Consider the following 26,651-nt stretch of genomic DNA (forward strand, 5'->3'; position numbering starts at 1 on the left):
GTAAATTAATGAAGCTATCAAACAAAGGTTCACAAGATTTAAAACTGAAGTAATTCCTTTGAAATTCTAATGGACGCCTTCAAACGTTGTTTTACCGTTATAAAATATTTGTTTTTGCAGATGATGATAGATATGTTCCTACTGACGTAGATGCGATGACCTTCAAATGATATCTTTGAATGCACCTTATCAACGAATTTGTATAAATATGGAAAACACAACCGGTACCACCGGAGCAATTGGGATCATCCTTTTATAAGTGGGGTTCCTGCTTCTATTTTTTTAGTTGTATAACTTGAATTTTTGTCGACTGTTTCTTTGTTTTATCGTTGTTTTTAGTTTTTGCAATGTCGTTGCCATTTAGTCTTCTTTGAAAAAATACGTAAATCCCTTTGGCATCTTCAGTCTATCTTTTTAGATTAACTAGTTCTATCTGATATGTACCTACATGTAGTGTCTTTTTGCTTTTAGGATGTACAAGTATCCGGCTACGTCCACTTGTATTTTTGTCCATCTAATTTCAACTATATTTTATAGTTCGTTCTAATGTTGTACTGATATACCACTGTTCAAGGTTGGGGAGGGTCGGAATCCCGCGAACATGTTTAAACCTGCCACATTCTGTATGTTTGTGCCTGTCCCAAGTCAGGAGCCTGTAATTAAGTGGTTGTCGTTTGTTTATGTGTTACATATTTGATATTCGTTCCTTTTTTGTATATAAACTAAGGCCGTTAGTTTTCTCGTTTGAATTGTTTTACATTGTCATTGTTTCGGGATCTTTTATAGCTGACTATGCGGTAGGGGGTTTGCTCATTGTTGAAGGCCGTACGGTGATATATAGTTGTTAATTTCTATGTCATTTTGGTCTCTTGTGGAGAGTTGTCTCATTGGCAATCATACCACATCTTCTTTTTTATAGTTCAACTGTGTGTGTACTTTTTTCTATTTGTTTTGTATAGAAATGTGTAGACTCAAAACAAATGCTCTCCAATTTATTGACAAGAAAACAAGGCAACTATCGACAATATGAGGAAAAAATTATTTTTGTTTTATTCCTGTCATTTTACCACACAATTTATTCTAATTGAGTTAAAACAACCGATTTTAGCAACATTTAATCCAATAAAAAGAAATTCGTTGCCGGATGAAGCTTTTTTTAATATGATAAAAGTGGTGGATAAATAAACTCCTCATAGAAACCAGGATAAAATTTTGTATTGACGCCAGACGCGCGTTTCGTCTACAAAAGATATAAAGATAGTCACGCTCTAATCCAAACACAGTTTAAAAAAAATCTAGAACTCAATAATTAACTGCACAGAAAAGAGCATACGTTTAGACAATTAAGGATTGAAGTATTTGTTTGCAACTTCCTGGATTAAAGAGTACATTCTATATGTATTTAGCCATACTGTTATAGTTTATTTGCAACCCCCTGGACTAAAATGTATATCATCGATAGCTATATCGCCAGTTACTCCGCTTCCGCGCACTGCTTCAAATATTATCTGCAAAAAAACACATACAAATTAGAAATGGCATCAAAAATAATTTAATGATATATTTATTGTGGATTCAAATCAAAGTAATGTTACGTTTCTGTAAATGATGACCACTACAACATTATCGCATTCTGAATGTGTTCGTTATAATCTACTACAGCAAATACATGAATAGCATTACTTACATAGGAGGCAGATAATACCACGTGGACATTTAAAACTTATAAATTGAGAAAAATAAAAATGCCAATATCATAAAAAAAACAACGAGAAGACGAACGCATCCACAAGATACTGCATTCAAACGATTGAGCAACTCGAACCAATACCAAAGACTGCGATCAAATGCATGTGCTTCCAAAGGGTTAGCAGAAACTGCTCCACACCTCTTATTTTGTATAGATACTAAATTATTGCATTTTAGCATTTTGAAACATTCGTTTTTATTTATTTATTAACAAATTATTGTCTAACGTCAACAGTCGTACGCAAAATTTCGTGTTTACCTATATACAATATCTGTGTCAAAAAACTAGGGAGTAAAACAACAAGTTTGAAACAAATCAAAAAGCGACTAAACATTATAGGCGTATTTGATCTCGAAACACCTTACACTGTAAATGTGTACAATGCAATGAAACTACTGCCGGACCTGTAGATCTTTTAAGTAATAAAGTGGGGCTTTTTTTAAATGAAATGAAGCTTTATAAATTTCGTGCGTTCAAAGCGTTTTTTGTTTTTTCGCTTTACCATGTTTACCTTAGTCAGGAATATGACACGGTTTTTTTTCACTAGTAACGTTGGTTGATATAGTCGAGCGTTTGGTTACATCATTTATGGAGGTTTTATAGTTTTTTATCACAATGAGCTTTCGTAACCAAAACAATGGCAAAATAGGGATGTAGCAATACTTAAAAACGTAAAGAGTACTTAAGTCTAGTTATATGACTAAAAGGAACCGGAACGGAATTACTCCATTTTACAGAAAAGGGTGTTTTCAAAATTCAGCCAAATATTAAATATTCAAACAGAATTCCAAATTTAAAAGTGTATCCCTCCTGTTAAAAGTGTAAACCCTTTGGTTCCTTGTGCAGTTTTCTGCTCTTTGGTCGGGATGTTATCTCTTTGAAACATTTCCCGTTCAATTCTAAATTTAACTTACATGTTTGTCCACAGCACCATCTACTTCTAGTGATAATGTATTCCACACATCTCCATGACTACCAGATTGTGTCCACAACTTCTGGTCTCCATGGTAAATATTAAGAGATCCTACAGCTGTACCGTACATATGGTAGCTAAACTTTAAACACCTTAAGCATGCTAAAATGAATCAGTATAAGCACATCAACGCATGTTTATTTTCAATGTCTACGCAGTTTATAAAAATGAAATCCACATTTTATAAATAGCATGTTTACCGGTATCATCAGGATCGCTCGAATATGAATATTAGAAAACCAAGATTGAATAAGAAACGAAACAGTGTCAGGTCTATAACTAAAAAGTACCTAAAAATATTAGTCAATTCCATCGACCTTTATAATTTGCATGCCATTTCTAAATTTTATAATAGGAGTAATTCTGGGTAAAATTCTCTGAACTCAGAGAACAATTTTTATGTAATTGTATTAGTATATTAGATCAGATATGCATTTGTATGTAATACGAGTATACGTCTGTTTAGTTTTTCTTGAACATTTGTATAAAATGGAAATAAATAAGTCTTTATCACGTTGGAGCTTAGAATATTTTATGAAAGTAATTTACTTACATAAAAATAGAACATACACTTAAAAATAGGTTACAGGTACTTAACTTTATGATTTCACAAACTTTTATGAAATTTTGCATGCAATTAGTACACGAAAATCTGCTAATGAATACTGTAAAAAGTGTATTTTTCTGTGATAAAACAATTTCTTTTCAATGCTTTCAAAGTACACATTTGAAATGATTCTTTTATCATAAACATTAGAAATGTTCAAAACTTACTAGAGAAAATGATTGTCTAGATATTAACCTATCAATGTTATTTCAAACTTACTTTAAAAAGATTGTCTAGATATTAACCTATCAATGTTATTTCAAACTTACTTGAAAATGATTGTCTAGATATTCACCTATCAATGTTGTTTCATACATACTTGAAAATGATTGTCTATATATTAACCTATCAATGTTAATTCAAACTTACTTGAAAATGATTGTCTAGATATTAACCTAGCAATGTTATTTCAAACTTACTTGAAAATGATTGTCTAGATATTAACCTAGCAATGTTATTTTCCTGGGCCGGAGGAGATGCCTCTATGTACATATAATACGTCCCTTCATAGGCCGATGGTGGACCTGTATATCTACTTGGCGTTGTACCCTGTAGTATAAAATATATTTGAAGTTACTTGAAATTAGAAGATGTGGTATGAGTGCAAATGATACAACTCTCAATCCAATTCACAATATGTAAAAAGTAAAGAATTATACGTCAAAGTAAAACCTTAATTGAGGAAATGTCAGGAATATGACAGTTGTTGTCCATTCGTTTTTATGTGTTTTGCCATTTGAATTTGCCATGTGATCAGGGGCGGATTTAGGCGGAGGCGTGGTGGGCGTGCCTAAAGTTTTCAAAGCATGGGTTGTCCTCAGCTCAAAAAAGTATCTGAACAGACGACGAAAATTAATGTCGTCGCATTGCATCTGTTTAATAACATTCTTAGAAAGAAGTTTATATAAAAAAGTAAGTTTAAGAGAATCACCAAGATTTCTTATAAACTGACCTACGGTTTGTTTATAAGTTTTATATATATAACCTACTGCAAAGAAAGGTGTCAAACATGGTACTGCGTCTGATGACAGATATCATATGCTTTTGGCAGTTAAAGTAAAACAATTGTGACAGTGAACAATTTCTTTGATTTTCGAAGTTTTAAAACAACCCTACCTCACTTTCTCACGAAGTAGGTAAAAGTGCCCTACCCACGGTTGGGTTGGTTATTTTATCATACCACGGTCAAGAAAACAGTCCAGGTTGGATTCTTTCTTAATGAAAGATAGAAATACTGGTTCAAGCGAAAAGTTACTTTATTAATTTGTATAATTATTTGATATCTCTGTATCAATATATGTTTCTCACTTGTAACCTGTAAATTTTGTCGAAACAAGCATTAACGGTCAAGGCAACAACCCGTACTTATGTATAACATAGGATCCAAAAACAAAAATAATAACAAATTTTTATGAAAAGACAATTAAGAATCGCTGGCGAAAGTAATTTTTGTTTTATTGGTCAGGTGAGCTATTGTTGAGTCAATGAATAAAAGTTGACAGATTTCTTGTTGATCATGGGGATTGTAGATTGATAGGGGTGAATCTGTGTGGTTTTAGCTTGAAAATGTAATTTCTCGCTAATTTTACCACAAATATTTCTCGCCGCGTTTTGCCTTGCAAGATATAAAAGAATACTTAAAAAAAATGATAATTATACCTCAAACAAAATTTCGCCTCGCTCTGCTCGGCAACAATTAAAATTTGCGCCCCCCCCCCCCCTAATCGAAAATGCTGGATCCGTCCCTGGTGATTATATGGACTTTCCAATTTGATTTTCCTCTGAGTTCAGCATTTTTGTGATTTTACTTTTTTCTTCAATACTGTTTTTGCTATCATCGAAAAAAAAGAAGCTATAGACGCTCCCCCTACCCTCCCAAATGGACTACTGTAAAACAAACAATTCAAACAGAATAACCAACGTTTTTATCAATATAAAAAAACGTAAAACGACTAATACCTATGAACCACCAACAAACGTCAACCACTGAACGACATGCTCTTGACTAAGAAACGGCTACAAATAAATGCAGCGGGTTTAACTTAGTTTTACGGCGTCAAGTGTATGTATTTGTATCAAAAAATTATATTTAAATATATGTCAATAGTTATTATAAATAAGATATTAAATTTTATTAAAAAAAAATCTAATTGTTTTTGTTTTTTTGTCAACGATATCTCATCTTTTCAGTTATTTACAAATATCATTGTTAACATTTTTTTTCACACGTAATCCAATTGTTTTTTCAGAGGTCAGGGGAAATTGTCAGATGTTATCGAAACAAGGAACTGGTGTTATACTGTATGGGATTTTTTTATAGTTATGGTAAATGTTGCGGAGGAGTGTAGACAGAAATTCATAAAAACAAAAATAATACAAGGCTTATAATTATATACGCATTGCTTGTCTAACAGAGGGGTTCTTACACTTGCCCTCCCCCTCTCTCTTCTATCCCTCAGATCGCTACTCGGTAGATAAAGGAATATGTGGTATGAGAGCCAATGAGACAACACTCCATCAAAGTCACAATTTGTAAAAGTAAACCATTATACGTCAAAGTTAGGCATTCATCACCAAGCCTAAAAGTCTGCTCACACTGAACAGTAGGCATGTTCAATTCAATTCATGTTCAATTCAAAGTGTAATTCATATATTAGTAAATATTTGACTATATACCGTATTTCTAGTCCAGTTGAAATTATCAGATAAATCATCTTGTAGAAAACAGCCGTCTTCGTGTTCTTCGAACGTACAACTGTAGTACTGTGCTCCTTTAAATTTATAAGCAATAATACCTAATTATCATCATTAAAAGATTAGAACAAAAACAAAACACTGTTTTATAAAATTGTTTTACAAAAATGTAGCAAACCTATATTTATATACGTAATTACAACTGACAGTATACTTCTAAAGAATTGTCTTTTCCTATTTTATAGAAAATATAAAACATTAACTATAACGTGTTATTGTATTCTTTTATCTGTCTTTTCGAATATAACTTTTACTGTTTATATATTAAAAAAAAAGAAAAGGTTGTATGATAACCAATGAGACCCACAAGAGACCAAACGACACAGAAACTAACAATTATTGGTGGCTTAGTCTGTTTTGATGAAATCAATTTGACGTTGTTCTGTACTTGTACATACCGTTATTGTGTCATTGTTCTATAACTTTGGTATTCTTGTCTTTTTGTTTTGCTTATAAATATGCTTTGTCTGTATTCTTGCGTCTGTTTCTTTCTTACATGTGACGTTGCTCTGTACTTGTGCATCAAGTCATTGTGTTATTGTTCCATAATAATTTCTGTTTACTTGTCTTTCATTTTTGCTAATATGCTTAGTCTATGTGCCGTTTTGTGTTTCTTTCTTACATGTGACATGGCTCTGTTAATACACATCCCGTCATAATGATATTTTGGCATTGTTTATGTTTGTACATATATATTTTAAATTGAGAATGGAAATGGGGAATGTGTCAAAGAGACAACAACCCGACCAAATAAAAAAAACAACAGCAGAAGGTCACCAAAAGGTCTTCAACGTAGCGAGAAATTCCCGCACCCGGAGGCGTCCTTCAGCTGGCCCCTAAACAAATATATACTAGTTCAGTTGTTTGCTTTTAAATGATTAAGATGGTGGCACAAATTTGGCTGTTGTGTCCCTGGTGATAACCTTTTTGCCTATTGTGTCTGTTTGTTTTATTCGTACATTGTTGCCGGCTTCCTCCACCAATAAAAACCGGCCGCTACGAAATAGCTCAAATGAGGCGTTTGTAGTGAGATTTTGGGGACATTGGCAATTTGTTTTAACCTGTATCGGTAAGTGCAATGTGTCCGACAATTATTCTTAGAGTAAGAGTAAGACAAAACCCTTACGTTTGATAATTATTGACCATTCGCTGGAAATCCGTGTTTGGTCAGCATTTAAAATAAAAATCACTTTAGATACCAGCAAGTTCGACCGTTATACATTACAGGATCCGGATATAACCGTTTCCTAATCATTTTGAACAATCTTACCGTATTGACAATATTTCTCACAGGCTTCTCCGAAGTACTGGTAGGTACACGCACATGTAGAAAGGTTTGATGAGAAAAGACATAAACCTCCATTTAGACAGCGGACCTCAGGTCTATCGCAAGGTGTATCTATAATCGAATGTTTAAACGAAAGTTTAGGTACCGATTATCAGGTTATCTGCATGTTGATATCGTAAAATATCTGCTGTGAGACATAATATGAAGCTTTTTGTCGAGTGAGCGTAGCAAAAGAGATCAAAAAGCCTTCATATAATGTCAAGCAGCTGATATTTTACAATATCAATATGCAGATAATCTGATAATCGATTTATCGGGCTATATTTGCGTGTTTCAGATGTGTTCTCTTTGTTTCACCAGCACACAAAAGATGACTTGATAAGTTCGGTTCAAACATTATGATGTCGCTGATATGTCCTGGTCAAAGTTGTTAAGGCCGGGTCAGCGTATTTGACGTTACAAAGACATGATAAGGAATAATATTAAGAGCTGAACAAAGTGATATAGACAGTGGGACGACCGGTAATTCATTGTTATCAGTTATGGCTATAATGATACACCGCGTATTTGACTGCTAGTTGAAAATACCAATAAAAAAAAAGACAACAACAAAAATGAAAGACAAACTGTCACAAGTCATGTTTAGGGAGGGATAGGTGTCAGCAAAATAGTTTGACTCTGCCACTTTATGTATGCACTTATCTCAAATCAATAGACTGCAGTTTGGTGGTTGTCGTTAGATCATGTCTGTCATATCCGTTTTTCCTAAATTGTTTTGTATAAATAACACGAATAAGGCCGATTGGTCTGAGTTTTTTTTTTTGTCAATTGAATTGTTTCATGTCTTTAATGTCTATCCTTTTATATAAAAAAAAAAAAAAGAAGATCTGGTATGATTGCCATGAGACAACTGTCCAAAAGAGATTTTTATAGCCGACTATACGGTATTTGTTTTACTCATTGTTAAGGGCGGTACGGTATCCTACAATTGCGTTCATCTACTCCGTGTAAACTTCAGTGGATAGTTGTCTCATTGGCAATCATATCATATCTCTATATTTTTCATTAACATACTGGCCTTTACTAATCTTTTGTTTTTTAAATATTTCGGAGTGAGCATTTCGTTGAACTTGTATACATTATTTTCAAGGGGCTTTGTTGAATATAAATTGGTGGCCTTTGACAATTGTCTGCTCTTTAGTAGAGTTGTTGCCTGTTCGAATCCAAGTTTCTGTTCAATTTAATTTTTAAAACAATTCTCTAAAAGTATATACTTACGTTCACAGTATTTTCCTCTAGTACCATCAGGACAGGAACAGCTAAATTTCCCGTTGACTGAAGAACAAATTCCACCATTTTTACACGTGACGTTCGTACAAGGTGTTCCTAAAAAAACACGTTTGTGAACAACATTTTTGCTTTGTTAACTGGACAATCATAAAAATGCTGTAGTATTGATACTACTATGTATTCAAACATGACATAGCCTTTAGAAGAAAAGTGTAATTACTTTTTTTAACGAAGTATATTTTTTGGGGTGAAAATTCTTTCATGAATTCTTTTACTAGCAGAAAGAAGCTCATCTTTTACGTAGAATATGATATTTTTCTTCTGGAAGTGTTATTCCGTTTGTTAGCATAAATTGACCTGGTTAAGATGTTTATTTGAGATCCATTAGTTTTAGTTATAAATAGCGATATTTTGTCAGACAATGCAGAATAACTCTGATCTTAGTAGCTATGTTATACTACATATTGTTCGCTGAGCTTTCTGTTACTTGTTACACATTTTTTTAAAAACATGTCTTTTTATATCGCCGTCGATGGGTCTGTTTTTTTTCTGAATTTAGTTCTATTTAAAATGCATGTTACTCCCTCGGGTATACTTTCCCTTTTGTCTGAAGCACTGAGATCACATTCTGTTTTTGTGGGGTTCGTTTTGCTTAGTCTTAAGTTTTTCTATATTTGTGTTCTGTACTATTAGTTGTCTGTTAGTCCTTTTAACCATGGCGTTGTCAGTTTATTTTCAAGTTCTGAGTTTGAATGTCCCTCTGGTATCTTTCGCCTCTATTTGCCCATATACATAAGTATTTGTAAATTGATATGTTTACTATTGAGACAACTAATGAACTATTCATCAAAAACCAAAGAACATGGATAGAAAATACTGGTCTTATTACAAAACAGACGATCCAATCTGTTCAGAATATTCTATTTTATATATTCAGTGATACTCCTTAGACTTTAAAGTGTTTTGCTTCAACAACGTTTTAATCTTTAGCGTGGTAACTTAGTACCATTCGAAAAACACGCGTTGCTGTACGCTTGATTAGATATATTTTCCCGCCAGTATTCGTTTAACCAATTATATGTTACCTTCACAGTGTGATCCATAAAACCCAGGAGGACACCTACATTCTCCGACAGAACCATTTATTACACAGAAACCTTCATTATAGCAAATGATATTACTGCATAGCATATCTGTAAAACAAAATTTCTATAGCGGCGTGTCAAAACAAAACAAAAAATTACATGTGTATTTCACATCCAGCTATTTTACTGTTATGTTGTTTTGCAAAGCTAAGAAACATAGGAACTGGGTCTGTCCTTCGAATCTGACTCCTTGTCCTGACTTATTTGAGCACCTTTTAAGCGCCGCATTTAGGCTATGTCATGGCGACCATTCTTTATTGGTGGAGAAAGCCGGAGTGCCCGGAGAAAACTTGACTTGTTGATCAAGGTATTAACAAAACTGTTGATGTTTACATCGTTTTGCTTTAAGTATAGATTCAAAAAGCAATTATACTAAAAGATTTCTTTTGTTTTTCTGTGCGGTTAATTTTGAACAAACCGACCAGTTCACAAATTTTAACAATTAGAGAGGACGGATACAAGGATACTTTATTGGATAATAATCTTTAATTTTAGAGATATATACTAGTCGTATGTTCATTTTGATAGAGTAGAACATATTTAATGGTACGAATTTAATGAGACAACAAAAACGCCTTGTAGGTTGCAGTTTGTAAATGCAGCTGTTTCTCAAACCACGCCTCTTTTGGTGAGATATATAATATGCATAGATATTTGATTTTCGACAAACTGGTTCCCAGATATGATCTCCTATGTTTTATCTCAAAGACACATAATCAACTTGTGACAATAATAATTTATTTAACAAGTTCAGGTCAAAAAAATGTTGAAAATATGCCGCACAGTAATATGGTTTGACCTTTGAATAAAATAGAAGTGCATTTCAACTTTCTAGTCCTTTCAAAACCTCATCGTATTGTGGCTACTGTAACATTTTTAAAAGACTACTTACGTTCGCATACATTTCCATAATAACCTTTCATGCATTGACATTTGAAGTTGGTCTCTGTTTCAGAACAAGTTCCATTGTTGACGCATACACCATATTCACAAATGCTTTTAACTTCAAGTCCTATTATTAAAAATATGTATGAAAACGTATATATAATATACAAAATATATCTAAGTAAGTAAGAAACCTTAGATATATAGTTTAGACCGTTACTTTTGATCGTCATTGAAAACCAGTTTCATAGATGATAATGGATATGTCGTAACTACAATTCCGTTCCATTTTCGTGAATGTGACCCACTGAATTAGTCATTAAAAAGAAGATGACACATTGTGGTGTGACTGTCAATAAGACAACTCTCCATCAGACACCAAATGACACAGAAATTAACAACTTCCGGAGCACCTGAGATCACCCCTAGTTTTTGGTAGTGTTCGTGTTGCTTATTCTTTAAATTTCTTTATTTTGTTTTGTGTACTATTATTGATTGTGTCTGTTTGGTTTTTTTTCGTTTTAAGTTATGGCTTGTCAGTTTATTTTCGATTAATGAGTTAGATGGTCTCTCTGACATATTTCGCCCTCTTTAAGAAGTGATATTAAAAATCAACATAAAGGTTGATAGTATCTTATTCATTTATGACATGACATGAAACAATTGTGCGAAACTACTTACCTCCATCTGTATCTGTTGACTTCTGAAGAACAGAGATCAGAATTATTATAACGATAAACAAAACAATACTTATAACTGCAAGTACTGCAATAGACAGCTTCCAACGATCCTTGATTATTTTTAGAAGATGTCTGTAACACTGTGATTTTTTGAAAGAGCTAAGTTTTGAGTTCGACTCTAGGGAATATTTTTCATCTTTTAACACAAGTTCGCCTATGCGACTTCCGTTTTGAGAACTTCCGTTTTGAGACTTCGGCTGCTCGATTTCGTTCCCATTTGTACAGTCCTCATTAGCTAAGTAACTCGTGTTAGCATAATTGCCGACGATCAAGTCTGTATATAAATGTTGCTCTTTCTTTTTAGACTCGTTTCCCTTCCTGTACAACTCGATTCTTTCCAGTTTTTCTCCTGTGTCTTCCTGATCACCATTTTCTCTTTCTACAGAACTAATTCCGACATTAATATCACTTAAATTGATATTATTCGGTTTAGCACTCATAACTCCTACCAGTTAAAAACAACACAAAAAATCTTCAAAGGGTGAATCATATAGGGTTTACAATTAAAAAATTCTGTAAATAGATAATTACAAATCACGGTGTATTTGTTTGTCCAGAAGCACTATTAATAATTTACGAGGACATTTTCTGAATAACGTTTTCAAACGACAAATATTTTTCAATTTCACCGTGTAAAATCATTGCTAATAACATTTATTAATGTGTCCATGAAACCCACTTTGAGCCTCAAATAAATTGATTTAAATTCAATCATCTACATAGACAATGTATGATTAAATGATTGAGATGCACAGTGACCTGGGCTACTGTTGTGGATTGTCATCAATAGCCCATATCTTTAATGCACACTAAAATCAGATATAGTTGACAACAAGAGGCATTTAATTCAAATATTAAATATGAGTGTTCTTCAATGGGTAAACCATGTTTAGTCTTTATATTTATGACAGATCCAATTTAGATTAAGCATGCGTACATTGTCCACTGAGAAAGATATATCTTTATATGTCAGTAACAATGTCCTTGTAAAATGGATGAATCATATACATATATTTAGGCGTGGCCACTTCTTATATAGAGTAACGCTTAGTAGGTTGATTCGTTTTTGTCTGATGTCCAGCGGCAAACATTTCATGTATTTTCAACACGAGAAAAATAATCATATAATTAATATTTTTTTTAGAATCGAGTTGGATTTGGAATGTCTATGAATAAAAGTGAGAGTGTTTTGTTTGGCAAAAATGATTTCTTACAAAGTAACGCCTAAAGTCGCTTAAACAATGACAGTTCGTTACTAATTATGATATTATTCGCGTAATACCGTAGCCGTACCTGGGTGGAAAACAATAATCTTGCCCACTTTTTTTCTAATAGAAAAAACATTCCATCGAAATTGTTAAGAACTAAATGTATAAAAAATAGGCATATTTTTATGCTTAAATGTCCTATTACTTTTGTATATCCGTGAAACATTTAACTTAACTTAGACGACAGACTTGTACAGAAATCACTAGAAAACTCTCAATAATTTTTTTTGTGGATTTATTTCTTAATTCTTCATTAATAACTGAATAAGGTAAAACATCAATTATATTAGTTTGTATGATGATCAAATTCGCAATTCATTCTTCAGATGCTTGTTGTGACCTCTATATCAGTGACTGAATTGGCTAGGGAGATTTTTTCCATGTCCATTTTTTTACTGACAAATCCCAGTATTGATTCATAGCTTCGAATACATCCTATCATTTTATAATAGACAATTAATGGGGAAAATACTGCATCAAAAATGTCCAACCCTTACAACTTGAACTATAAAATATACATGTCCAACATAAGGAACCGTTAAATTAGTGTAATTTACACTTTTTTATGTTTTGTAGCCCCAAAAAGGTCCTATAAAATTTCGCTACGCTCGTCAAAATATTCTATTCTTCGTCCCAACTTTCAAAAATCCTTATTCAGCCCCTGTTATGTTTTTACGACAATCAACCTCTGGTCGTTGTTAATCTTGTTTGTTTTTATTAACCTTCGAGAGCCGTGGTAAAAAAAATGGCATGCCAAACAACTGCCTTTAGACATTACAAACGTTAATTTTCGGGTTGAATTCGTTTGACTTTTTTTGCCATTTGTCAGGTCATCATTTTAGGGAAATCTAATCAAATCGTGTCCGATTTGTATTAACGTTTTGTGATTATCGGTGCCATCGGTCATTTTTCGCCTCACGAATTTTAAGAGAAATCTTTAGACGAAGGCTTTACATAAAGATTTCAATTGCAACAACAAGCCAACACGACCTCTTTACGCTCTCGCCATGCCGTTGTGAAGCCGTCAATTATATCAACATTGACCACGTTGTCGGCAAAAAAAGACGAATTTGATTTTTTTTTATTACTATTTTAGGATATAAACGGATATACCTACCCACCAACAAAAACAATAAAAAGACAAAAAAAATCGTGTGTTTTTCAAATCATTTATTCCAATTTTTTTCACAATTATTATATATTTTATTTCTAAGAAAAAAACGGCTAAAACACATTTTATATCGAATTTGCTGAGTGTATTGCAATCTTTAACCAGCAGTGGTAGCTGTTCATAATTATAAATACTATGCAGTGTTCGAGTCACCTTTTTAAAATGCAAAACTAAAATAATCGAAAACTTGTTATGCTTGAATGGCTCTTTGCTTATTCTATTTCTATATCGGATGAATGTTTTGTCTAGAGCGTTTGGTTGCTGGTCGAAACAAAAACCACCAGCAAAGAACAATTACTCCTAATATCACAACCGTCCCACAAACACATATGATTAAAATTATTGTCGTCACTTCGATTTTATTCTTTGTTACCTGCAATGATAAAATGTAAGCAACAACCAGACAAAATTTAATTATTGGAGTGTTATAAAATGAATATTTGTCATATCATGTATGTATCATAACCCATCATTTTCTCCGGAAAATGCTGGTACAAAGTTCGGAATTTTAAGGTACGACGTTTAATTTGATTTTTTTTACTTGTTGTAAAAGTAGTCAGTATAATAGCAATCCCAATATATTAGCAGTAAAATGCATATTGTAATCATTTTATTATTTCATATTGCATCATCAACTCCGTTTTCAATATCGAAAATGGTGGATACACCTGGTTTAATAGCTAGTTAAAACTCTTGTATGACAGTCGCATCAAATAACATTACATTGGCAACGATTTGTGAACAAAAAAACAGACATATTGGTAAAAATGCAAAAAAAAGTGTTCAGCAGTCAACATTGTGTTATAACAAAGAAGCACAAATATGTAACAAACAAGCAATAACTGGCATATAGACAAAGCATATTAGCAAATAATAAAGACAAGAATACACGAATTTACTATAGTACAATATCACAATGACGGGAGAGTACATGGCAACGTCATATACGTATCAATGAAACTAAAAAAAGGCATAAAGGTAAAGCACACAGCAAAATGACGATAAGCATAAAAGCGTGTTTTACAAAATTTAGCACTTTTCTGATTATTTCGAATGTCTTTCGATCTTTCAATTCTCGCAATAATAGTCAAGCAAAAAACAACACAGGTGAAAATAATTAAACAATTCAAACATTACTAAACATATAAAAACTCATTCACTTACCACTACTTCTAAATCTAAAAACATAAACGAAAAATTATGAAGTCATAAAACTTTTTTCATTAGAAGTAGACATTCAACAAATAGAAACATGTGAAATGTCCAAAGTTTTGTGATCAGGTCAGTTTTGAGCAACTAGGCTACTTTCAAGTTTTGGCCCTGTTGATACTCAGTAACTATACTTAGTAGGTCAATATTATTTTGTCTATGGAATAAAGGGAAGGTTCTCAATTCAGTGAAACACCTAGCTGTCACCCAACCCTGACCTCATTTTCATGGTCCACTGACCACATTTAGATTTTGGGATAAGGTCTTGTTTCTTTGTAACTATACTTGTAAGTTAATGATATTTTGGTTATGGATTGGTCCCATGGTAAGATGTACTGGTAAGTCAGTCTGACACCTGTCATCCAACCCTGACCTCATTTTTATGGTTCAATGATCAGGTTAATTTTTTATTAGGTCTGTTTCGGGCAATTGTATTTGATCTATGTATTCATGCAAAGGTCAGTCTGATATAAGGTCAATATTTAGTGACTTATCATCCTTGACCGGGGGACAGGGGATTCCATCTCTCTGGGGTAGGCGAAGTGTGAATCATGTAAAATCATTATAAAAATAGATGGAAGAAAATTTTACGCATTGGTTTTTTTCCATTTAGGTCAAGGAGATGTTTTGTTGGCCTGTTGATTGAAAATTTCATGTTGCTGATTGCCCCCCCCCCTTTTTTTTTGCTGGTACAAAATCATAAGACCCTAGGTGATAAAGAATTAAGTAAATCTGGCCTACATTAGCTGCTTAGACATTGATATGAAAATATGATAGAGATATCATGTGTCTCATAGTCATATTTTTAGCTTTTTGAAAATTTGTTATGAAATTGATAAGATATATAGTTGGAAAAGATGCCATCAATAAAGGCAACAGTAGTATACCGCTGTTCAAAACTCATAAATCCATGGACAAAAAACAAAATCGGGGTAACAAACCAAAACCGAGCGAAACGCATTAAATATAAGAGGAGAACAACGACACAACACCGAAACGCAACACACACAGAAACAGACCAATCATCAGACAAAACACCATGAGAATAACAAATGTAACATGAAAACCAAATACATGAATTTGGGATAGACAAGTACCGTGCCACGTCTTATCTCAATATCTCAAAAATAAGAGAAAACACAAACGACTCAACGTTAAAATGCAACACAAAGAGAAACGAACAATATTATAACAATGACCATCTTCCTGACAAAAGTGAGGAAAAAAAACTTAAAACAGTACAAGACCATTTATATATGAATCAATATGGATTTTTTAATTGTAAATTTAAAAATTTTAGTAGAGGTTTAGTAAAAATAACTTGTTTATTGGTACAAAATACAAAAAAATTATACATTTTCCCGTATTTTTTTGTGAAATAAAATTATTTTGGATTTAACTCAAAATTTACACACGAACATAATTTTTTTTTTTCTTTTTGAAAAAGACTCTATGGAGCATCAATTTTGTAAAGGAATAAGATTTTCTTGTTATTTCTTATTAGTAAAAAAATCAAAAATATGTTTTCAGAAATGTTTTCCCGTACTTTTTATTTACATTATTTATTGCCAAAAATAGAATAGATCACTGTCAGTATTGTAAAAAAAATTCCTACATTTTTAAACTTGAACATATATTATTGCTTTTCATTGGACTAAAAATTGATTTATGTAGTAACATTAAATGTTTTTTGTATTTCAAACAAGGCCACCCCTTCCTGAAAAAACTGCTGATTTTCCAATGCATGTAATTGTGGACGTAAAGATGCTGCCGCCGCATAAAAACTGGACACGAAAATTTTTTTTTATATTATTTTTTTTTAACTAACATATCAGCCCTATCAATTAATGCATAGTTTGAAAGATTCTTGTTATTTTGATTTTGAGCAGCAGACATCCTTAAGAGATGTATTGTAAATGTCAGCAAACCAACTACAACGTACAACCATAACAAACATATAGTCGTCAACCATCAATAGTCAATATGTAGATGTGGTGTGAGTGCCAATGAGACAACTCTCCATCCAAATAACAATTTAAAAAAAAGTAAACCTTTAAAGGTCAAGGTACGGCCTTCAACACAGAGCCTTGGCCTATGTTGAGCTCTAAATTGTATACTTTACTTTTTTGTTTCAAAAATTAGAATAGGGAACATAAGGGTTTAAACACCTTTCATTTAACAATATTAATATACGGCGAAACAACGTTTTTTAAGAAAATTAGTTGTCGGAAGGCAATACTACGGAAGGAACAAAATAGAGTCAAATTCATAAGGAAAGAACAGAATAACAGATAAATACATACTCATATATTCAAAGGAAAAAGATCCTCACCTTTAGGGAGTAGACCTTGGTCCAAGGAGATAACTCTTTAATAGACCACTTTCGAGTTCATCCGTCACCGGAAAAAACTCGTCAATTATACACGCCTTTATGACGTCATTTACCAGATCGAGGTGGTCGCCTGTATCCCTGCACTATTTACGTTCATCTGGCGTCTTAGTGATCGTCATTGTGTAGGATAAACTAGAAATAATGGTTGTTCTGTAGGTACTTAATGACAATTCCCTAATGACAGCAGTGTTGTTTGTCAATTTTGAGAATTCAATTCGCCGAATAATTCGTACAATACAGAATTATAGTTTTCCAACCACTCGTTCAACATTGGAACGGAAGTGACGACGCCCCTAAACGCACAAATGACGGTGATAAAGGCGTGTATAATTGACGAGTTTTTTCCGGTGACGGATGAACTCGAACGTGGTCTATTCAGTGATGCGATTGTAATAGTCAAGTTTTATTAATGTATTTTAAGCATTTACCTGAAACAGATTTTCATATTCCAGTCATTAATGTTGGTATAGTGACATGAATCAAATTAACTCTCATCACTATAAATATCAGCAATTACGTCATATTGATATATGAATTGTGAAAATCGAGGGTCAAAATTCGAAATGCTAAAGGTATCAAAATAAGAGGATCAACATTCAATATCCAGACTAACACGAGTATTCTACTCTTTATAACAATAATAAATCATTGAAACTATTCAAACTGGAAACAATGAATGAATTTGTTTTTACAAAACAAATGTCACAAAAAATATCTGGGTTCCCATAGATTATTTTTCAATAGCAATTAAAAAGCAATTCACTGCTGGTAAAGGAAAAAACACAGTATGCAGTGTGGCTGTTTTGTGCTTACGTTTACGAAAAACCTTTGTATTAAAAAAATAAAGACCGTTTGTCATAAATCATAACACATGAACCAAGATCACCTGGCAGGTGGCCACACTGATTCAAACAAGGAATTGAAGAACGGCACGTGGTTTCGAAAACAGGAAACACGTGGTATATGCTGCAGGATGTTAACTAGAGTAACTACAATTGGTTTTTGCATACTGCACCTCGAGAAAACAAACAATACTGAGAGAGTTTGTTAAGTCTCATCATAAAATTAACATCAGTAGTATTTGGGAGAAGTCAGTTTGTATTAAAAACTGTGAGATCATCATTGAGACGGCAGAGTCACTTTATGCTACCTATAACTTTTGGACTAGTTTGAATATCGGTCTATTTCTGTAATTTATTCTTACATACTTTTGACTTTTTAACCATGTATGCTTGCATTGCCTATGTAAATTTTAAAACTGTTTGTATGCACATTGAACGACAAATTTATGTGACGTATAAAATTTTCTGACGTCAGACACTCAAATCAATTAATGTGTTCGTAGATAGAAGATGTTTTTGTGTTCGGTTAAATTGTCCCCTTTTAAAATTGTTATACGATGACGACTTATGTACCCATATTTTGACTATTTTATTATTTGTGACTGTTTATTTAACGCATCATGTAAATATAACGGAATTTGATGAGACTGTTATTAAAGTGAGAGGGTTAGCGCTATAGAACCAGGTTTAATCCACCATTTTCTACATTTGAAAATGCCTGTACCAAGTCAGGAATATGACATTTCTTGTCTATTCGTTTTTGATGCGTTTTGTTATTTGATTTTGCCATGTGATTATGGACTTTCCTAATTGATTTTCCTCTGAGTTCAGTATTTTAGTGATTTTACTTTTTATCTAAATAAGATTGTGTATGTCACACCTTTAGCCCTTACTGTTGAAATACATTTCTCAAAAGGTACTGACGTCGAACAATCATATATTTGAATCAGCTTTTTTAATAGCTTTATTTTTTTTATTTTTTTTTTTTAAAGTTTTTCTTTGTTTTTCTTTTTATGTGATTCGTCGGGTCTTACTTATATATTTATTTGAATTAAATAGTACCTGTAGTTTTTGGTGTTATTGTTGTGCTTCTTGTCTTCATTTTATCAGTTGATGTATGCCTAGTTGTAACAGTCGATTCCTCACAAGTTACTTCAGCTAAAAAGGTTACAAAATCAGGAAATGAAAGAAAATATAAAGAAATAACTAGTGCATTCATTCCTGGTATAAAAAAAAGTAAAAGTACAAAAATACAGAACTCCGATGAAAATTTAAGAAGGAAAGACCCAAATCAAGTGTCAAATTCAAAAGTTCAAACACATTAAACGAATGGATAACAACTGTCATATTCCTGACTTGGTACAGGCATTTTCCCAAACTCACTTATTGTAAAAATTCCTGGTACAAAATCACAAGTTTAATCAATCCAGATTCAAAAGCATTCGACAGTGTTTATAATCATGCCCGGTACAAAAGCACAAGTGTAATTATTATTGGTTCAAAACCACTTGTGTGAACATATTTGGATAAAAAAACTAATCCATTTTTTACATAAATCACTTGTGCAAGTTTTGGTTAATTAAAATACACTAAAATACCAAGCCCCATTTTTTAAAAATTTTTTCCCCTTCAACAAACCCTCTGTAGTATCTTATGCTGAGTGTGGGATATCTACACTGAACCCGAAAAATAATGAAGTTTTGTTGGTGGATGTAAAACCACTAGAAATTTTTTTCGGATAAGGTACATGTACACTGGTAGTATCAACTACTGTTTCAACATCATGTCCTTAAGTGTAAAGTTTTGTTTTCAACCGACCCTGGTAGTTAATTTCTAGATTTAAGTAAAAATATGAGCTGTATCTGTTGTATCCGTTATCTCAGTTTCGTTTGGATGAATGCATTCAACATAGTTACACATAGGAATCCAAGTATTAATAATTACATTACACATAATAGTATAAAGTGGACTTCTGTACGAACCGTAGTTTATCTAACATATACATGCTTACTTGTGTAATCAGCACAAAGTCCACAGAACAATTGACAGTTGTCTTCCCTAAATAATCGATACAAAGGGTTGGTACACATATCTGCATCATATTCGTGACAGTTTGATATCTTGTCTAAACAAGGAGCACGGATGCATGTACCTAAAACTTTTAAATAATAGATCATTACAATACCATACAATTATACATGGTATAGTGTTGGTCTAAGTGTATGGCCGGTTGTGCCTATCTTGTTATTTGTTACATTTTATAACTTTCAAATACACTTATTTCTTGGTGGTGTTGGTTATATTTGCAAAGCCAAACGGTCAAGCTTTTGTCGGGTTGTTGTTTCTATGACACATTCCCCATTTCCATTTTCAATTTTATCATAATCATATTGTTTTATTAAATGACGCTTTGATGAAGCAATTTTTTTTTCTTTTCTTCATAAGGTTTTGAACTATAATTAAAAGTCTTACCTCTTTCAATAGATAAACACAAAAATACAAATGTCTTCATTGTTTGATCAGTTTCATTTGTATATGCAGTTTGCTAAAATGAAACATGTATTTATAGATGTTTGTTTCAATTGTTTTCGTTCAATATGCATTTCTTTTCAATTGAACCAAGTACCTGAGAAGATAAATGTAGCCCCTTAAAGCACGAATGTTTAGAAATAAACAATTGTTTTATACATTCTTTCATAATTTATGTAGTAGTAAAACTTACTATTTTCTACTATTAACTGAAATTCGTTTACACACTTCCTTGATTAAAAAGTCATTTAGATACGGTCCAGCATGCAGTAACTAAGAGATAATGTTTTAAATGAAGACCAAAGTCCATAGTGTCGTGACAAGTTGACAGGCGAGTCTTTATATAATCATTATTTAGTAGCGGTGCTTTTAAACTTTATTTTTTAAAGGAGACAAAAGTTCAATTGATAATCATTATTTGGAAGCAGTGCCTTTCAACTTTATGTTTTAAAGGAGACAAAAGTTCATTTAATTTTAAAAGAGGATAATAGTATTGAGATTATAAATTTTAAATTGATTTGAAATAAATTAGCTTTTGTATTAAATATTTTTCTCGTGTTTAACCTTAATGATATTTTTTTTTCTGGTTGTTTTTTTTCACAGTAGGTGGTAAACTACCGAAGACTTTCATTTTAAAAGAAATAATCAATTATTTAGATTGACAGATCTAATGTTCTTATACATTATTTAAAATTTCAGTATTCGTTCGGATCTTGGTGTAATTAAACATAAAAAATATATTTACAAATATTACAATAACAGTGACCTACGCCCTTCAACAATTCATAAAAATCCCTATGAAAATATTTAAATCCCATTCCTTAATCTTGAAGAACAAATTCATTCCATAACAGTTTTTCCTATAGTTATGTAATACCTTTGAGGGCCATGTAAACCTATGCCATCACTTGGCATCCGTCGTTGTATGTCGTTTGTCGACGTCGTCCAGGACTATTTCAATAGTCTTCTCCTCTTAAACTACCAAGTCAAATAACTTTAAATTTCAACTAAATGTTCCTCATGGTACTAAGTTTATAAATTGTATCCGAAGTATTTATCCAATTTCAAACACAGCCGTCATGGCCACGTTGGTTTTCCATCAAACATGCTTTGAGTATCCGTATCGCGATCTTTGAAATGCACCGAGGCTTTGACTCACAAGATTCAGATCGTTTGCTTCAGTGGAAATAAGGATCAGTCTATAGCTTTGTCACTGGGTGGTTTCTAATTATTCTGTATCACAACTTTTTAATAAAGCCTAACACTAGGTATTTGTCCATTCCTATATCAAAAGTGTATGTATAGAAATCTTAAGTAATATTTACATATAGAGTTGGAACAACTATGTCAATATATGCGTATTAAAAATTATGTCTTTTTTTGTTTGTTTTCCTAACTGAAGGCAAAACAGGAGTAAAAGAGGGGCGAAGATACCAAATGGGTAGTGAAACTCATAGATCGAAAACAAGCTGACAACGCCATGGCTAAAAAGAAAAAGACAAACAGACAAATAAAAGTACAAAAGACACAACATAGAAAACTAACGACTAAGCAACACGAACCCCACCAAACACCCAGGTGCTCCTGAAGGTTAAGCAGAGACTGCTTTACCTGTCGCAGCCGTCGTGTTATTCGCTTTATTACAAATCCAGTAAAAAGTATAATTCGTTATGTCAAGTACGTGACACGGGAATAGGGTTGTAGTTACGACACGAGGAACATATCCGATATCATATGTGAAACGATTACTCCATAACGGAATCTATATCTAAAACAGAAAGTAAACTTAGAGGATATTGATAACTTCTTATATTTCTTCTGTAGAAGTTCCTGTATCAAGTCAGCCTCTAGATAAACCACCATCAGCTTAAAGACAATAACAATCAAATCCAAGGAGTAAACAAAGACTCACAAAAACCAAAGGACATTTACTTTAACAGTTATAAATAATAATTAAGAAACAACACGAACTCCACTAAAAACCTTGAGTGAAATCAGGTGCTCCGGAGGGTAATCATAATGTTGTAATAAGATAACGCTTTGGTGAAGCGATTTTGTTATTTTCCACAAGGCTCTGACTTATTTTCAAAAAGTTCCCCTATAACAATAGCTATGCAAAAAAAAAACAAATGTCTCCAATATTGGTTCATGCAGTTACATAACTTTACGCAGTTTGCTAAAGTAAACTGTATGTTTATAATTATAAAAAAGAAGATGTGGAATGATTGTCAATGAGACAACTATCCACAAACGACCAAAATGACACAAACATTAACAACTATAGATCACCGTACGGCCTTCAACAATGAGCAAAGCCCATACCGCATAGTCAGCTATAAAAGGCATCCATAAGACAATGTAAAAAAATTCAAACGAGAAAACTAACGGCCTAGTTGGTTGACCGTTATGGAATAATCGTTTCACAAATGATATCGGATATGTTCCTTACGTCGTAACTACAATCCCCTTCTCTTTCTTGAAATTGACCTACCGAATTAGACTATTTACCGGATTTGTAATCACATAAGCAACACGACGGGTGCCGCATGTGGAGCAGGATCTGCTTACCCTTCCGGAGTACCTGAGATCACCCCTAGTTTTTGGTGGGGTTCGTGTTGTTTATTCTTTAGTTTTCTATGTTGTGTCATGTGTACTATTGTTTTTCTGTTTGTCTTTTTCATTTTTAGCCATGGCGTTGTCAGTTTGTTTTAGATTTATGAGTTTGACTGTCCCTTTGGTATCTTTCGTCCCTCTTTTATGTAAAAAAAATGAACGAAAAACAAATATGTAACACATAAACAAACGACAACCACTGAATTACAGGCTCCTGACTTGGGACAGGCACATACATAAATAATGTGGCGGGGTTAAACATGTCAGCGGGATTCCAACCCTCTCTCTAACCTGGGACAGTGGTATAACAGTACAAAATAAGAACGAACTATAAAAATCAGTTGAAAAAGGCTTAACTCATCAGATAGACAAAAAATACAAGTGGACGTGGCAGGGTATTTATACATCCCAAATGTTTGTTTCAATTGTTTTCGTTCATTTTGTTTATGTTATCAATCGTAGCAAGTATTTAAGAGAATATATTTAGTCACTCAACGTTACAAACATTGTTGCATTAGAATAACTTGATAGGTACTGTCTGCTACTAAATATTCTAATGCAACAATGTTTGTAACGTTCATTTTGATTGGATAACTTACATGGCATCAATTGACAATTGATGTTATGGGAAGTACGCGCAAGCGCAGACGGCATTTGACAGATTTTAAATACATGTTTTAACGTTGTTTTCTGTCAGTTTCATTAGAATGGAGATAACAAAATTGTATTTTAAGCTCCGACGGCATCAAATTGGGATTTGATGGTCGCAAATACCCGTTTACTGTCTCCGCTAACGCGTCGCCTGTAAACTTAATTTGCGACCATCAAATCCCCAATTGATGCCGTCGGAGCTTAAAATACAATACAGTTATCTCCTAAGTAGCAGACAGTACCTATCAAGTTAATGTTTTAAAGGATACGAAAGTTAATTTGTTTTTTCAAAAGAAAAATAAATTATATCTTGATTTGAAATAAACTAACCTGTCTATTAAATATATTTCTCATTTTTAACCTTAATGAATCTTCTGCTTTGGTGTGTTTTTCATAGCAGTCCTACACCATATGAAGATATAGTCATCGTTTTTTAACTTTAGTTTTGGGTTGGAAATATCGCATGAACAATAACACGTCTTCCGTTTAGGTGGCGCGGTAGTATCGATATACACAGTTAACTGAAGTACTTTCATGTTCTATTCAGAATTCAATTTGAAAATTTCAATATGTGTCATGACCGTTTACTTTTTTCTCTCCTTAAAAACCTTAGGCCACTTATGCTTTAATGTCTTTTACCATGCAGTGAATAAAAAATTCTCAAAAATACTTTTTTTACCTGTGTGTAAAATTATTTCGTATTGTTCTACGCCTGATTCATCCTTCAGTTTGGGTCAGCACTAACGTGTGGTCAACTATGCTTCACATTAACGGAAGTGACGATGTTGGCAATATTAAACGCATAGAAGTGCTTAAAAGATGTGATTCGTCCGGCACAGAAAAATCGCCTTAGAATTCTAATCAAATAACAATTTCAGTGTTAATAAAACAGTGTTACGTTATGACAATTTGAATTGGATAATTAAATGTATGGGTTATCAAATATGCATTTTCATATTTTGAAAAAATATATCTCGATAACCTTGTTGGTATTGGTTTTCTGTTATTTTCTCTGAAATATTTTGGCTCTAGCATCACTGTTAAAAAAAGTTATGACACATTTTATACCAATTTCCTCAGATAAAAAAATTGTTTTCTTCTTGGGATTTATGTTCAAGTGAATGCCAGAAGGAAATCCATTTTCAGCAAAATACTGTACGACTAGTTAGCAGTGACATTTTAACTCGCGGTGTAAAAATCTTTATTTTTTTGTTTGTTATTAAGCCCTTTTTGAAAACATATAATGGACAAAAGATATACCAAAGTATAAAATAGTACAGACAACAACAAGCACAAACTATCTAATCCTATGAAAAAAATACACAAATAAATCAAGAAGAACAACGAACACATCGTCCAGATATACTTCGTACAGGCACATAAATTAAACATTTATTTAATATTCCTGGTGTTTTGATTCTAAATCGAAAAATTGTTTTACAACTTAAAGGAGCATATATAAAGCTGAATTTTAGCACTGATAGAATGACCTTTAAAATATGACCAAATGTGTTGAATAAATTCAAGAGAAATTTTCATTTAGCGAAACACGTTTTACAAAAAAACTTCTTTCTAAAAGATACTGTCACCACATCAAATTGATTACAAAAATATTCCCGATGATGACCAGCAATATGAAGGATTTTGTGTAAGTGAATATCACGATGCAATTCGACGATTACAGAATCTAGTGCATCCTGGGTAATATTTAAAAAAACGTACACCAAAGCGCTTTGATTGGATTTAAACGTTATAAACAATGGAAATTCAACCAATGACGTAACGTTATTTTCACTTTGGGGTACGAACAATGAAATTACCCACGATGCTCTGGATTCTGAAACGGCCAACTGTTTGCTCCTGTCCTATCGGGAATCTGATATACAGTAGTTGGTGTCTGTTTATGTAGTTTAAACGTGTTTCTCGTTTTTCGTTTTTATATAGATTAAACCGTTGGATTTCCCGTTTAAATGGTTTTACACTTGTTGTGGGGCCCTTTATAACTGGTTGTTCGGTGTGAGCTAAGGCTCCGTGTTTAAGACCGTACCTTGATCTATATAGGTTTACTTTTATAAATTGTTTTTTAAGAGAGCGGTGTCTCATTGGCACTCACACCACATCTTCCAATTTCTATTGAATATTTTAGTATCCAGTATCCTTTTAGATAGTTTATATCCGTTCTAGTTGTCATTTAATATTATTTTGCTACCAGAAGATAAAACGTAGGAGCGGATAAAGATGAAGAGTAACTTTTGAGTTAGTGGGTCCTATTTTCGGAAATCCTAGATCCGTTACTGTTTAGAAGGTCGTGATGCCCCATGTACTAAATTATATATACAGACATGGTTATCAAGAGTTTTATTGTGCGTCAGTTGAATGGTTAATTAAGTAAAAACCATTCAAATGACAAACAAAAACTAAGAATAAAATGGCGTTAATGGGTATTTTTCCCATAGGGCATTATGTGCATGACAGTGATCGAATTGTTACAGTAAATAAACCAGCATGAACAATTAATAAGTTATAGTTTTAATATTTGCGTCA

At 32.8% G+C, this 26,651-nt stretch overlaps 1 protein-coding gene and 1 long non-coding RNA gene across 2 annotated transcripts; both read right to left on the reverse strand.

Moving 5' to 3' along the window:
• Positions 1-1,421: 1,421 nt before the first annotated feature.
• LOC134689865 (MAM domain-containing glycosylphosphatidylinositol anchor protein 1-like) lies at positions 1,422-5,168 on the reverse strand. Its single transcript, XM_063549833.1, has 4 exons — positions 5,139-5,168; positions 3,750-3,879; positions 2,665-2,825; positions 1,422-1,508 (listed from the first exon to the last, which is right to left on the reverse strand). Exons 1-4 carry the CDS (start codon positions 5,166-5,168, stop codon positions 1,422-1,424), a joined length of 408 nt encoding a protein of 135 aa, XP_063405903.1.
• An 848-nt stretch (positions 5,169-6,016) lies between these two features.
• Positions 6,017-9,837, reverse strand: LOC134690930 (uncharacterized). Its single transcript, XR_010102055.1, has 4 exons — positions 9,748-9,837; positions 8,651-8,758; positions 7,355-7,483; positions 6,017-6,101 (listed from the first exon to the last, which is right to left on the reverse strand). It is a non-coding gene; the product is annotated as an uncharacterized LOC134690930 (long non-coding RNA).
• Positions 9,838-26,651: the final 16,814 nt, after the last annotated feature.

This window comes from Mytilus trossulus, chromosome 11, assembly GCF_036588685.1.
Source record: "Mytilus trossulus isolate FHL-02 chromosome 11, PNRI_Mtr1.1.1.hap1, whole genome shotgun sequence".
NCBI lineage: Eukaryota > Metazoa > Mollusca > Bivalvia > Mytilida > Mytilidae > Mytilus > Mytilus trossulus.